Source organism: Loxodonta africana, chromosome 17 (genome assembly GCF_030014295.1).
Source record: "Loxodonta africana isolate mLoxAfr1 chromosome 17, mLoxAfr1.hap2, whole genome shotgun sequence".
Lineage (NCBI taxonomy): Eukaryota > Metazoa > Chordata > Mammalia > Proboscidea > Elephantidae > Loxodonta > Loxodonta africana.
Genome location: NC_087358.1, coordinates 4,480,347 through 4,495,263, shown reverse-complemented (window position 1 = coordinate 4,495,263; position 14,917 = coordinate 4,480,347). Strand labels below are relative to the sequence as shown.

The 14,917-nt window shown below is 40.4% G+C and overlaps 1 protein-coding gene across 11 annotated transcripts in view; it reads left to right on the top strand.

Annotated features, from left to right (window-relative positions):
- Positions 1 to 14,917, top strand: part of PDS5B (PDS5 cohesin associated factor B) — a 205,264-nt gene that overhangs the window by 58,570 nt on the left and 131,777 nt on the right. For all 11 annotated transcript variants that reach the window (XM_064269926.1, XM_064269928.1, XM_064269922.1 and 8 more), the window contains 2 exons: positions 9,216 to 9,342; positions 12,408 to 12,611. In XM_064269926.1, coding sequence (XP_064125996.1) covers positions 9,235 to 9,342; positions 12,408 to 12,611 — 312 coding nt within the window. In that variant the 5' untranslated portion in view covers positions 9,216 to 9,234. Of the gene's footprint in view, positions 1 to 9,215; positions 9,343 to 12,407; positions 12,612 to 14,917 lie in introns of those variants that run through there.

The window sequence follows — 14,917 nt, the reverse complement described above, 5'->3', positions numbered from 1 at the left end:
TTATTATGTTGAGAAATTTCCCCTCTGTACATATTTTATCAAGAGCTTTTATCAGGAATGGTGTTGGACTTTGTCAAATGCCTTTTCTGTGTCTATTGAAATGATCATGTGATTCTTTTATTTATGTGGTGGATTGTGTTGATTGATTTTCCAATGTTGAACCATCCTTGCATACCTGGTGTGACTCCTACTTGGTCATGGTGTATTATTTTTTGACATGATGCTGAATTCTCTTGGCTAGAGTTTCGTTGAGAATTTTTACATCTATATTCATGAGACATATTGGTCTGTAATTTTCTTTTTATGTGGTGTCTTTGCCTGGTTTTGGTATCAGGGTTCTGCTGGCTTCATAGAATGAATTCAGAAGTATCGCTTTCTTTTCTGTGTTCTGAAATAGTTTGAGTAGTACTGGCATAATCTCTTCTCTGGATGTTTGGTAGCATTCTCCAGTGAAGCTGTCTGGGGCAGGGCTTTTTTTTTGTTGGGAGTTTTTTTTTTATTACCTTTTTAATCTCTTGTTTTGGGTCTATTCAGATTTTCAGTATTATTTTGTGTTAGTTTGGGTAGGTAGTGTGTTTCTAGAAATTTGTCCATTTCCTTTAGGTTTTGAAATTTGTTGGAGTGTGGTTTTTCATAATACTGTGTTATGATCCTTTTTATTTCAGTTGGATCTGTTGTAATGTCCTCCATTTCATTTTTTATTTGGGTTATTTGCATCCTCTCCTGTTTTTCTTTTGTCATTTTGGCCAGTGGTTTGTCGATTTTGTTGATCCTTTCAAAGAACGAACTTTTGGTTTTATTGATTTTATTGTTTTTCTATTCTCTATTTCATTTATTTCTGCTCTGATGTTATTATTTGCTCTCTTCTGGGGCCTGTGGGCTTTTGCTGTTCTCTTTCTGTTCTTCACGTTGTTTTGATTTTGTCCCTTTCTTTTTTGGTGTGTGCATCTATTGCTATAAATTGACCTCTTCCCTGAGCTTCTTGTTTCTTATTACTGTTAGGATAATTTCAGAATCTACTTTGTTTTAAAGATTTAGGGGGATGTCTTTCCCTTGGTAGATTTTGAGACCCATCTTAATCATTTTGTTGTACAGTCACTGCTAAAGTGTTTTGCGAGTAATAAGCCCTTAATAACTTTTTAACCATGTTGTTGTCATCGTTAGGTGCTGTCAAGTTGGTTCTGACTCGTAACGACCCTATGCACAACAGAATGAAACACCTCCCGGTCCTGTGCCATCCTTACAATTGTTATGCTTGAGCTCATTGTTGCAGCCACTGTGTCAATCCACCTCGTTGAGGGTCGTCCTCTTTTCCACTGACCCTGTACTCTGCCAAGCATGGTGTCCTTCTCCAGGGACTGATCCCTCCTGACAACATGTCCAAAGTATGTAAGATGCAGTCTCACCATCGTCACTTCTAAGGAGCATTCTGTTTGTACTTCTTCTAAGACACATTTGTTCGTTCTTTTGGCAGTCCATGGTATATTCAGTATTCTTCACCAACACCACAATTCAAAGTCCTCAATTCTTCTTCTATCTTCCTTATTCATTGTCCAGCCTTCTCTTGCATATGAGGTGACTGAAAATACCATGGCTTGGGTCAGGTGCACCTTAGTGTTTAAGGTGACATCTTTGCTTTTCAACACTTTAAAGAGGTCTGTTGCAGCAGATTTACCCAGTGCATTAGCCAGTGAAAACCTTATGAATAGCAGCGGAACATTGTCTAAATTACTTTAGCTTTAGAATGGGTTTTAATATCCGGTAGAACAAGTCTTCACTTTTATTTTTTCTTCTCTTAAGTGTCTTGGCTGTTTTGGCTTTTTGCATTTCCATAGAAATTTTATTTTGTTGTATCTACACATATAACAACACATAACATTTTATTGATTTCCGCATGTGCACTTGAGTGATATTGTGTTTGTCAAATTGTGCACCCTTTTCACTCTCTTTTTCCGAACGATCCCAGCATTGTTAACATACCTGCGGTGCACTCCAAGCTAAGAACCCCTCTCTCCCCCTCCCTCCTGCCCCTGCAAACCACTGATCACTTTGGGTTTTTGTGTATTTGCTTATTTCACATAGGTGATATCATATAGTATTTGTCCTTTTGTGTCTGACTTACTTCAGTCAGCATCAAGTCCTCAGGGTTCACCTATGTTTTGGCATGCATCAGGACTTCATTCCTCTTTATGGCTGCTTAGTATTCCATTGGGAGCCCTGGTTAAGAGCCTGGCTGCTAACCAAAAGGTCAGCAGTTTGAATCTACCAGCCGCTCCTTGGAAACCCTGTGGAGCAGTTCTACTGTGTCCAGTAGGGTCGCTATGAGTCGGAATCCACTTGATGGACCTTCAGTCGTTTCCACCTTTTGGCTCTTGTGAATATTGATGTTCATGTGTCTGTGTTGCTGCTTTTAGGCCTTCAGGGTATATACCTGGGAGTGGAACTGCTGAGTCATATGGTAATTTCGGAAACCCTTTGGGGGCAGTTCTGCTCTGTCCTAAAGGGTTGCTATGAGTCAGAGTCTACTCGTTGGCAGTGTTTTGTTTGTTTATGGTAATTCTATGTTCAACTTTTTGAGGAGCCACCAAATTGTTTTCCTCATTGGCTGCACCATTTTACTGTCCCGCCAGCAATGGATTGAGGGCTCCAGTTTCTTCACAGCCTCACCAACACCTCGTGTTTTCTGTTTTTTTTTTCAATCTTTGCCATTCTTACAGGGAGGAGATGGTAACTCATTGTGCTTTTGATTTGCATTTCTCTAATGGCTAGTGACTAAATATTCTTTATGTGCTTATTGGCCATTTGAATATTCTCCTTGGCGAAATGTCTGTTCAAGTCCTTTGCCCATTTTTGGGTTGAGTTGTTTGTCTTTTTGTTGTTAAGTTGTGGAAGGATTTTATAAATTTCGGATCTTAGAACTTTATCAGATAACCAAAAACCAAACCCACTGCCGTCGAGTTGATTCTGACTCATAGCAACCCTATAGGACAGAGTAGAACTGCCCCATAGAGTTTCCAAGGAGCATCTGGTAGGTTGGAACTGCCAACCTCTTGGTTAGAAGCCATAGCGCTTAACCACTATGCCACCAGGGTTTCCTTATCAGAAAAATGGTTCCAAATTTTTTTTCCCACTGTGTAGGCTGTCTTTTCACTTTTTTTTTTTTTATTGTCTTTTGATGAGCAGAAATATTTAATTTTTATGAGGACTCATTTGTCTATTTTTGTTTTTTGCTGCTCGTGCTTTTGTTGTCCTCTCTGATTTAAAAATTAAAAAAATAAACTTGTTGCCCTCTATTCAGTTCTGACTCATAGCGACCCTATAGGACAGAGTAGAACTGCCCCATATGATTTCTAAGGCTGTAAATCTTTCTGGAAGCAGACTGCCTCATCGTTCTCCTGTGGAGTGGCCAGTTGGTTTGAACTGCCAACCTTTCGGTTAGCAGCCAAGCACTTAACCATTGTGCCAGCAGGTCTAATTCATCCTGTCCGATAGCCCATCACAGAAACCTGGCCCCCACTTTCCTGCATTTTCCTCTATGAATTTTATGCTTTTAACTTTCAAATTAAGGTCATTGATCCATTTTGAATTTTTTAAAAGTTTGTTTTTTGTTTGTTTTTGAGAATATATACAGCAGAACATACACCAGTTCAACAGTTTCTACTTGTACAATTTAGTGACATTGATTAAACTCTTCAAGTTGTGCAACCATTCTCACCCTCCTTTTCTGAGTTGTTTCTCCTCCATTAACGTAAACTCACTGCCCCCTATGGTTCCTATCTATTCTTTTGAGTTGCTCTTGTCAGTTTTATCCCATATATGTCCTTAAACTAGCAGAATGCTTAAGGCAGAGCTTTTAAAATAACCGAGCTAAACTGTTGTTTGTTTAAAGAAGATTTCAGGGGATATTTTTGGTTTAAGGTGTAAAGATTATTTTAGGGCAGTAGTTTTGGGGGTTTATCCAGCCTCAGTTGCTCCGGCATGGCTAGATTCAACAAGAATTTGAAATTCTGTTCTGCATTTTCCCCCTTTTGATCAGGATTTCGTTTATGGAATCTTTGATCAAAACATTCAGTAATGGTGCTAATAGAGCTGCTAAGTCATTGGAAAATGCAAACAGAACAAAACAAAATTAAAAAAAAAATTCAGTAATGGTAGCTGGGCACCATCCAGTTCTTCTGGTCTCATGGCAAAGGAGGCAGTTGTTCATAGAGGCAATTAGCCACACATTCCATTTCCTCCTGCTATTCCTGACATTCCTTCTTCCTCGGTTGTTCCAGGCAAATAGAGACCAATTGTTGTGCCTTGGATGTCTGCTTGCAAGCTTTTAAGACCGCAGACACGGTACAATGAACTAAGCAGTAGAACAGAAGCACTAAACACGATATTAGGCCAGTTAATTCGGATCTTCCATGAAAACATGACCCTTGACCTCTAAACCAAGAAACCCAATTCCACGAGGTGTTTGGTTGTACATACTTAGCCCCAGCAGCTGCTCTTTTCGCTTTTGTTGCTGTAGATGCATCTGTCACATGACACTTGCCAGTTTAACTCTTTACAGCTTAGAACTGATTGACATCAATTACATGGATCGGCTGTGCAGCCCTACCCTTAATCTGTGCAATGTTTCCATCAACGTGAACAGAAACTCAGCGCTCCATAAGCAGTAACCTCCCCTTTCTCTCTCCCCCTTGCCTCTAAATTTGGAGAGATTTTCTGTCTTTATGGTATGTGAGACTTCTAATAGTTGAACATGGTACCTCTTCATTTATTCAGGTTTTCTGTAATTTCTATCAACAAGGCTTTATAGTTTTCTTTGTAGAGTTGCACCTTTTGTTACATTAATTCCTAGGAAGTTTGATTTTCTATATAAATTATATTTTAAGAACTTTGAATACTAGTTTATATGAATATAATTTATTTTCTAAGACTTTTTATTTCAGCTTAATTATAGAAACTGCAAAAATAATATGTAGATCTCTTGAGTTCTTCACCATCTTCACCCAGTGGTGAGATTTTATATAACAAATATAATGCAGTTTATTACAATAATACAGTAGTTACAATTATTGTAATATAATAATATATTGAGAAAAGTATACAAATTGTCTGTCCAGCTTATATATAGCAATGTGTATCTCTCTCTCTCTGTATATTTAACCAAACCCATTGCTGTCGGGTTGATTCTGACTCACAGTGACCCTATAGGACAGAGTAGAGCTTCCCCATAGAGTTTCCAAGGAGTACCTGGTAGATTTGAACTGCCGACCTTTTGCTTAGCAGCTGTAGCACTTAACCACTGGGCCATCAAGGTTTCCGTGTGTGTGTGTGTGTGTGTGTGTGCGTGTGTGTGTCTCTGTTCTGATGACTGTTGTAAGTTAGTTCTGTACAACTGGAATACCTTATTTTGTTTTTAGTTTTCATTATTATTGCCCTTTTATTATCAGTATCTTTATAAACCTGATTTTTTTTTTTTTTTTTTGTATGTAAGCTTCAGGTTTGCAATTGTATTCTTTCCCTGTATTGAAGATGACATTTTGCTGCCTTTTGGGTTACGTTATTGGTGTTGAGAAGTCAGCTATTAGCTTAAATGCTGTTCCTTCCAAGGTGATATGTCTCCTTTAAGATTTTGTTTATTTTCTGGAACTGATATTTTAAATTTAATCCAGTTGGGCTTCTTGAATTTGTGGGTTGATATTTTATAATAACCTCCTCAGATATTGGCCTCTGCCTCCTTCCTTTCCTTCTGATACTTCTGTGAATTACAGATTAGAGTTAGACCTTTCTACCCTTCTTTCTGTATTTTCAGTTGTTAAGTATCCCTGTGCTGTTTTCTGTGGGGTGAAGTTCTGTTCTGAAACACGTGACGACACTGTAGTCGTGAGTGGTAATTGACTAAATGGCAGCTGGTTTGGTTTGGTTTGTTTTTGGTTTGTGCTGTAGCCTGAATAATTTCTTCTGACTTGTCTTCCAACTGACTAATTCTCTCTTAGCTTTTTCTAATACATCTATTCATCACATTATCTGGCATTTTGTATTTACAACAATAGTAAAAAATCTACTGCCTGGCTATTTTGCGCATTAAGGAGTCAGTGGCACAGTGGCAATGGTACTAGAGTGTCGCCTCCCTTGAGGAGGGTCTCCAGGTGACCTTCAGGAAACTGGGTCTGCTGCGCTACACCTTCCCCTTCCTCCTGCCAGTGGGGGTGCTGTGTCCAGCTGCCACACAGGGCTGGCCTCCCCTGTGGCCACAGCCTCCAGGCAGATATGCAGGCTGCACCGAGCCAGCAGGCACCTGTTCTTGGTCCCCAGCTCCTGTGCAGCCAGAGGCCCACGGCTCAAAATTGCTGTGGGGTGGGAAGGGAGGAAAGAAAGGGGTATCAGGGTGTTTGGAAGAAAGCGTGCGAGTTTAATGACATCCCACAGTGAACCGAACTGGGCCTGAAGCCTCTGCCTCAGTGAGGCTGGGTGCATGGCCAGGCTCCCAGGGCCCTCGCAGGAAACGCCAAGCCTCGATGACTTGCCAGGCCCCGAAAGCAGAGCAGGCTCTGGGGTCATGAACGCAGGGCATGCCGGGGTGGAAGTGGAGCCCTGGAGGTGGCTCCTCAAGGGAAGCTCTGACCCAGCAGAGGAGGAAGATGAGGTGGTTAAGCCATGGGCCCTCCAGTCACACAGCCCAGCTTCATCCAGCCTTGTCTCCTTCAAACCTCCTTCTCTACAGAGGAATAATCCATAAGTGGACTTGTCATGGAAACCCTGGTGTCACAGTGGTTAAGTGCCATGGCTGCTAACCAAGAGGTCAGCAGTTTGAATCCACCAGGCGCTCCTTGGAAACTCTATGGGGCAGCTCTACTTTGTCCTGTAGGGTTGCTAGGAGTTTGAATCGACCCAACAGCAATGAGTTTGGTTTTTTTTTTTTTTTGTACTTGTCAAAGTGTTAAGCACATCAGTAAATTGTAGCTGTTAGTATTTCTATGATCATATATTCTAAATTAAAAATCAGATAAATGGGTGATCTGAAAACAGAAAAAAAATTCCTTCCTTTTTGCATAACGCTGATTTTTGCATAGCAACCTTGTCTTTTTTTATTTTATTATTGTACTTTAGATGAAGGTTTACAAAACAGACTAGCTTCTTGTTAAATGGTACACGTATTGTTTTGCGACATTGGTTACCAACCCCACGACACATCAACACTCTCCCTCCTCGACCATGGGCTCCCCGGTACGAGCTTTCCTGTCCCCTCCTGCCTCCTCGTCCTTGCCCCTGGGCTGCTGTGCCCCTTTAGTTCATTTTGTTTTATGGGCCTGTCTAATCTTTGGCTGAAGGGTGAACCTCAGGAGTGACTTCATCACTGAGCTGAAAGGGTGTCTGGGGGCTGTACTCTCAGAGTTTCTCTAGGCTCCGTCAGGCCAGTCAGTCTAGTCTTTTTTTGTGAGTTAGAATTTTGTTCTGTTTGTTTCCAGCTCTGTCCAGGATCCTCTATTGTATTCCCTGTCAGAGCAGTCAGTGGTGGTAGCCGGCACCATCTAGTTGTAATGAACTCCTTCTGGTGGACGCTGTGGTAGATGTGGTCCATTTGTCCTTTGGACTAATCCTTTCCTTGTGTCTTTAGTTTTCTTCATTCCCCCTTGCTCCCTTGGACAGATGGGGTGAGACCAGTGGAGTATCTTAGATGGCCTCTCATAAGCTTTCAAGACCCCAGATGCTAATCACTAAAGTAGAATGTAGAACGTTTTCTTTATAAACTGTGTTACGCAGTTGCACTAGATGTTTCCCAAGACCTTGGTCCCCACAGCCCTCAGCCCAGTAATTCAGTCCCTCAGGGAGTTTGGATGTAAGACCTTGTCTTTGGAACCTAACGTGCTAATAAGTGAGGAGTGGGTGTATGCTGATAAACACATTCATTGAACTTTTAATTCCATTTATTGTTTTTCGTTTTTAGAAGTTCTTGATTTTTTCAAATCCTCTAATTTACTCTTTATATTTTTAATTTCCTGCATATATTTTTAGACTCATCTATTATTTCTTTAAAATTATTAGTATTGTATAACCTGTTTGGTAGTTAGAGCACCTGAAGGCAGTGCGAGTGTTCTTGGTATCTCAGATCTTCACTGGTTCTTGCTTACAGTGCTTGGTTTTCTTCACCAAAACCAAAACCAAACCCGTTGCTGTCGAGTCTGTTCCGACTCATAGAGACCCTATAGGACAGAGTAGAACTGCCCCATACGGTTTCCAAGGAGCACCTGGTGGATTCGAGCTGCCGACCTTTTGGTCAGCAGCCGTAGCTCTTAACCATTATTCCACCAGGGTTCCCGTTGGTTTTCTTAGCTGGTTGGTTATTTTTGGCTGGGTTCTGCCCAGCATTCTTGAAACATCATATGTGGATATTCTTTGAGACCTTGGGTGAAGGTGCCCACTTCTAGGCAGACCGTGAATTTACTTGTTAGGTGCTTGGGAGTACTCCCAGTTGGGGATCACTAAGTCATGTCTTGAGGTTCTCTTGGACCACTAAGGACATCTGAACCGTAGCAAATGTGTAGGCCCATGGCTGAAGCTAACTAGCTGTTTCTCCCCTGTGTATCCTTTATTTCCCTGTATATAACCCTTTATTGCTCTGCTTAGTGCCAAGGCAACCTTCTCTGTTGTTCCCTGCAGGCTGGGAGAGGGCACATGTTGAATTGTGGTGTACCCTTTCCTTTGCAGGTGTGTCTTTTTTTTGGAGGGGGGAGGGAACGTAGTGTTCCTCATTAATGTCAGGAGGGTCTCTTATATGAATTTCTTACCTTGACAAGTTCAGATGTGCTTTTGTCTCCCTTTCCCTATGAGACCCCCAAAACTGAACTCTAGGTTTGCGTAGGCTTAGGAAATGCAGTTAGGGTGTACATAGGGCTCTAGTGCTCCACTCACTTCCCTGAGCTCCTGCTTTCTCTTAGATTTTGGCCTGACTACCTTGTGATGCCTTTAAGAATTTTTGGATTTTTCCTTTTTTTTTTTGCATAGTAGTTTTTTTTTTTTTAGTTGAAGGCTTAGTATAAATGGAAATGAAAATAATGAATTTTTTTTTTTAAATTTTGGAAAATGATGAATAATTTTCATTAATTAGGTAAATATATTACTCTAAATTATTTTGGGTGGCACAGGTTGCTTTTTATGTTTATTTTGTATGTAGTATGTGTGTATTTTCTGGTTTACATCTAATAGTTTTCTTGTTTCAGGGGTAAAAATATTTCCATCATGGCACATTCAAAGTCACGGACCAATGATGGAAAAATTACTTATCCTCCTGGTGTCAAGGAAATCTCAGATAAAATATCTAAAGAAGAGATGGTCAGACGGTTGAAGGTGAGTAAAATTGGGTTTCAGTTTTTGGATATCTGTTTAGGGTGGGAGCATCCCGTGGAAATCACACGGGGAGGGGAGTGTACCTTGCTAAACCAAACCAAACCCATTGCGGTTGAGATAACTCTAGCTCATAAAAAAAACAGTTGCTAGGGCAACTTACAAAACAAAGCAGCAAATGACAAATGTCAGAGAGAGGAGCTGAGAGAGTAGAGGGGATGAGGGAACAGTAGGGCTTCCTTGGCGATTGGTTAACGCCGGAGCCACTAGAGAGATGAAGCAAGATTTTCTAGGACCCCAGTACTTGGTGTGAAGAACCAATCCACAGTACCCTTCTTGTCCTTTTTGTTTGTGGAAAGTTACCTCCCTTCTCCTGTATCACATTTATTTTATAGGAGCCACCATTTTAATCTGAGAAGGGAAGCTTTAAGCCTGTACTGAGTGATCAGGCTGTACTTCACTTTATTTTGGAGGAAGGCCCAAGAGTTGTCCTTTTAGCTTCTCGCTTTGCTTGTGACTTGCGGCAGTAGGTGAAGATTGATGGTGAACTCCTCTAGGTGAGACCGTCACTCACTGCACGGGAAGGTCTCTGTCTGTCTGGATCCCTCACCTTTCCCTTCATGCAGTACTAGTCCTGTGAGCAGATGGCTGAAGGAGAGAATGTTAGGCTGATTTATCAGTTAGTTTGGATGATGTTTATCTATTTTTGAGCAGTTTTTCCCCTTGTAGGTTGTATCTACGTAGACGTTTATGTTGCTTGATGTGTTGTTACTGTCTTGGATTTCAAGACTGGAAAACTTTCCTTAATTAGTCTTTGAAAGCCAAGGAGTTTTAAAACAAAGTTCTGTTTTCCAGCAAATGATTGATCTACAGGGTCTATTTTTATAAAAAGACTAGGATCCTAATGCAGTATTGTAAATTTCACATATAAAGTCTTAGTATTTTTGCATAAAGTATTAGAATGTCAGATCTTAGATGTGTATCATTCAGAGGAAAAGATGTCTCTGAACAGATTAAATTTGCCAATAGGTGGATATTTTATCTAGTTGGGAACATGTGTGTATTTAATTTAAAAGTTAAGCTATAACCTCTTATATATGACATTTAAAATTTTCTGTGTATTTACATTACCTTGATGTTTTGAATTTTAGGAAATGAATACATTTGTTTCCTCAGATTTGTTTGTGTTTCAGAAATGATATCCCTGTTATTTGCTGAGAAATTAAGCTTGAAAACAGAATTTATAGTTACAAGCTGATGAGTGTTTCTTGTGTTTTAGAGATGTTTTTTATTTACTTGATTTACCCAGACATCTTCTTTACTTCTGAGGACTTGTGGTTGAGTTATTAATGAGCTTTATGACACCATCTGAGTTGTAGACAGTGGTAAGGAATCCAGTGTTGCTTGCTGTCTGGCCCTTGAGCAAACTTTGTTACCAGGCTTGGTGGAATTATTCCCACCTCGCCCACACATGGTGTTTGTAGTATGCTTTTGTTACTTTGTAGACTCTTATGCCTGGTAGTAATCTGTTAAATATACTTTTTCCTAATTTACACTTTCTACTATTTTTAGCATCGTTTTTAGAAAAATCTGAACAGGATTGTCTGTGAGGTGATAGTTGACTTTGGAGATGTACAAGTACATGTGTAAGCTGTGAGTTACAACAGCTTGTTCACCTGTGAGCTGATGTGGTTTATGTAATTTCCAGTTTTTCCTGTAACATTCAGAACATACTTAATCTCTCAGTTTTTTTGAAGAGATTCTAGAAAAACAAATAGTTCTCTGCGCCTAGATCTGGTTTTTCTTCGTCACCTTTCATAATCCACCAAGGCCATCAGAACATACACTTGAAAAGTAATAAATTAAAAAAGTTAGGAGACTAGTCTTGAACATCGTACTCTTAAACTAACAGTGCCAGACAGGAGGGATTTGTCGACTGCTGGTTCCGGCACCTGGCACGGTAGAACCGAGGGGCCTCTGTGTGAGGGACAGTGCTTTCCAGGGCTGCTCTGAGAATTCACTAAGAAATGGAGCAACTCATTACTCAGAAGTCTGGCTCTACAGCGGAGAGGAAATCCTTGCAGCCTGTGGTATGGACGGTGGTACTGGCTGGCCAGCCCTACTTGTTGCTTAGTATTTGCAGCACCACCTAGTGGCTGCTATGTGGGCACCCTTTCTATGGCATTGTAATTAAATGTCAGTTCCTGTCAAATTAGGCAGTTCTGTGAAGTCTTGTTTGAAGTAGGAAAAGTACCTTGTTCACATTGCTCAGGCTGAGACCATCATAGTGACTTCTAATGCTGAGATTAGAGAACACCGTTCTCACAAGTCAGGCTCTACCATTCCTTTCCATCCCACTCCTTTTATGTAAATATTTTTGGAAAAGGCATTTCCTGAAGCTTCCTTCTGCCACCCCATGCATGCCGTTGAATCCTGCCAGTGAATTGTTCATATCATATTTTCTTTTACTGTGCCACAGGAAGTCCTTGCTCGGTGCTATGATACTCGCTCATGGTAGCTGTCAAACGTTTAGGGCTGCGTCTTGGACATCCTTCTGGAGTCTGCGTCTGTAGTTCGTTTTAGCTAGCATATAAACCACGTGTCTACAGTGGTTATGGCTCAGACGGAGAAACCTGAATTGTCACCCTAAATCTTTCGTTAGAGGTATACTTTTTTTTTCTAACGAAAGGATTTGAAATATTATAGAAAAGGGGTGCTGTGTTGAGGAAGGAGTACTAGTTTTAGTAGTCCAGTTGTATAAGTGAGACCAGAAATATCAAGAAATACTAGAATTCTTTCAGTAGTGACCATTGCATATGGCTAATTTTAAACATAAATCTAGTTAGCAGATGTACATAAATGAAAAGTATTTGGCTTAGTTTTTAAAAGTTGTTTACCCGTAGCCTTAGAAGGATCTTGTTTGCGCAGATGAACACTTTGGGGGAAAATGAAAGTGTGTTTGTTGGAAGTTAGCCTTTTGCAATTAATACGGCCCTGATTTCAGATGACTCTTTTTTACATGGAACGTTTCATTATTTGATGGAGATTTTCTTTCTTTTTTTGTGTAGATGGTTGTGAAAACGTTCATGGATATGGACCAGGACTCTGAGGAAGAAAAGGAGCTTTATCTAAACCTCGCGTTACATCTGGCTTCAGACTTCTTCCTCAAGCATCCTGATAAAGACGTCCGCTTGCTTGTAGCTTGCTGCCTAGCTGACATTTTCAGGATCTATGCTCCTGAAGCCCCTTACACATCCCCCGATAAACTAAAGGCAAGTACTGATTTAAAGAACTACCAAGATGGACTGATAGCTTCATTTGTCTCTCTAAGATGGAAGTTAAAATATTTGGGTAATTGCTTTGGGTCCATTGTCATCAGCTGCAGCAATCTTTTGTTAAACAACTTCTGGTTTTTTAGAGCTTACGTTTGAAAATGTCTTCTGGTCCTCAGCATAAGTAGTAGATTTATGTATTCCATGCTTGTAAAATCGTCTTCATTGCCTCTGTTTTCTTCAGTGTCACTTGGTAGGCAGTTGCTTTTTCCTTCTGACAATTCATACTGAAGACCGTGTTCCTTACTGAAGAGAGAGTAAGCCCGTGTAAACCTGTATTTATAGTACATGAACTCTAATTCATTTAACGAAGGTCTGCTGTGGATTGTTTCGAAGAAAGTACAACGAACAAAATTTTAATGGAAAGATAGAAAAGACACGTGGTATTTGGTAATGGTGGTTGTAAGTAAAGCCGTCTGAGCACAAAACTTGTAAAAGATGAGGAAAGAAGGGGTCTAGCAAGATTAATCAATTTGGAAAAATGCTGGTACTGGCATGAAATAATGAGTGCCATGCAGGAAGATACTGAGTGTTTATAAGGCAGGCTAAGCAGGAAATTAAGACAACAAAAACATAATTGTGGAAATTGTAGGTTAGAGAATGAGCCCATAGGAAGATTATTAATTCAGTGTGCAAACATGGCAGAAAATTTAGGTTTATTTCATGAAACAAATATTGATGTTAGTTATGTATCTGGAACTGGGTTTATATCTACAAACAAAGCAGATACGATTCCTGGACTTACGGAGCTGCTGCTCGATCATTGGAGTGAGGAACCAAAATTCAGGTGTGGAATGCCCAAGCTGGCTTGAGCATGCCTGTTCTATAATTTTGATTGGTGAAAGAATTTCAGGATGAGGGAGGTGTAGAGAGTGTGGGAGAGCAGGAGGGGGCGGTATTTGTCATTTAAAAGTGGAATTGAATTGGAAGAGTTGAGAATGGCCAGCGACTTAAAAGTAGATAACATGAGTTGGTCCATGCAGTTGTGTACCCAGGTGTATCACTTGATTTCTAATTGCAAACTTCTAATTTTGAGGTCCTTAATTGGCTAAGGAAGATTGTGTTGGGCTGATGGTGGGCAGTGGCCCCTCCTCACTAGGTGTCTTGGTAGCCCTCTCCTGAAGAAAGAGGTCTGACTTTAGACGGCAGCTGCCCAGCTCTTCTACTTCTCTTGTGGATTTCTCTGTTTGTATAGCCATCGACCAGTGTTAAGGCTAAAAAAAAAAAAAAAACTACAGATCCCTGTTCTATTTGTAATAGTATGTTTTCTGAGAATATTGAAGAGCTGAAATTAAATCAGGGTCTTTGTACATTATGGCATAGCTTAATTAAAATTCTAAAGTATCTAATTTTTTTGTCACTAGCTCTTATTCTAAAGGACGTTTTTTGGCTGGGGGCAAGTAGTATTTAAAAATTGTTGATCTTGAGGGTGTTTTCTAAATATTTATGGAATAGTTTTCTCTTTCTTTTGATTTTGTTAACATCAAGGTGATATTTTTCATTGTGATAGAAAATTATGACACCTTAATCTTCACCTTTCCACTGTCAGCTTGTTATTGTCATTCAAAAACCTTTCTTTTACACGTGGCTAAGTGTGTAGAATCCCTAGCATGTGTTAGGAATTTAGGTGAATAATTGTTGGAGAGGTTAGAAATGAGTGACTGTTGTCTGTCCATCTCCAAAGAGAGTCTCTGTCAGTTAGCCCAGGGAGGGTTCCTTCACGGAGGGCACCCTGTCCACTTACAACTCTCAAAGGAACTGTCCTGCGAGGGTGCTTTTCATAGAATGTTGAAAAGCAGCTCAGTCATCCGTATATTAGGTTTCTCTCTTTCTCTCTCACTCTCATACCCACACATGCTTGCTTATTATTTTACTTACAAGCAAGCGCATACTGTTGTTTTTAGGTACCATTGAGTCGGTTCCGACTCCTAGTGTCCCCAGGCACAACAGAATGAAACACCGCCTGGTTCTGCCCATCCTTAAAATTGTTGCTATGTTTGAGTCCATTATTGCAGCCACTGTGTCGGTGCGTCTCACTGAGGGTCTTCCTCTTTTTTGCCGAACCTCTACTTTACCAAGCATGATGTCCTTCTTCAAGGACTGGTCCCTCCTGATAACATGTCCAAAGTGTGTAAGGCAAAGTCTCCCCATCCTCGCTTCTAAGTATTCTGGCTATACTTCTCCGAAGACAGATTTGTTTATTCTTCTGGCAGTCCATGGTATATTCAGTATTCTTCGCCAGCACC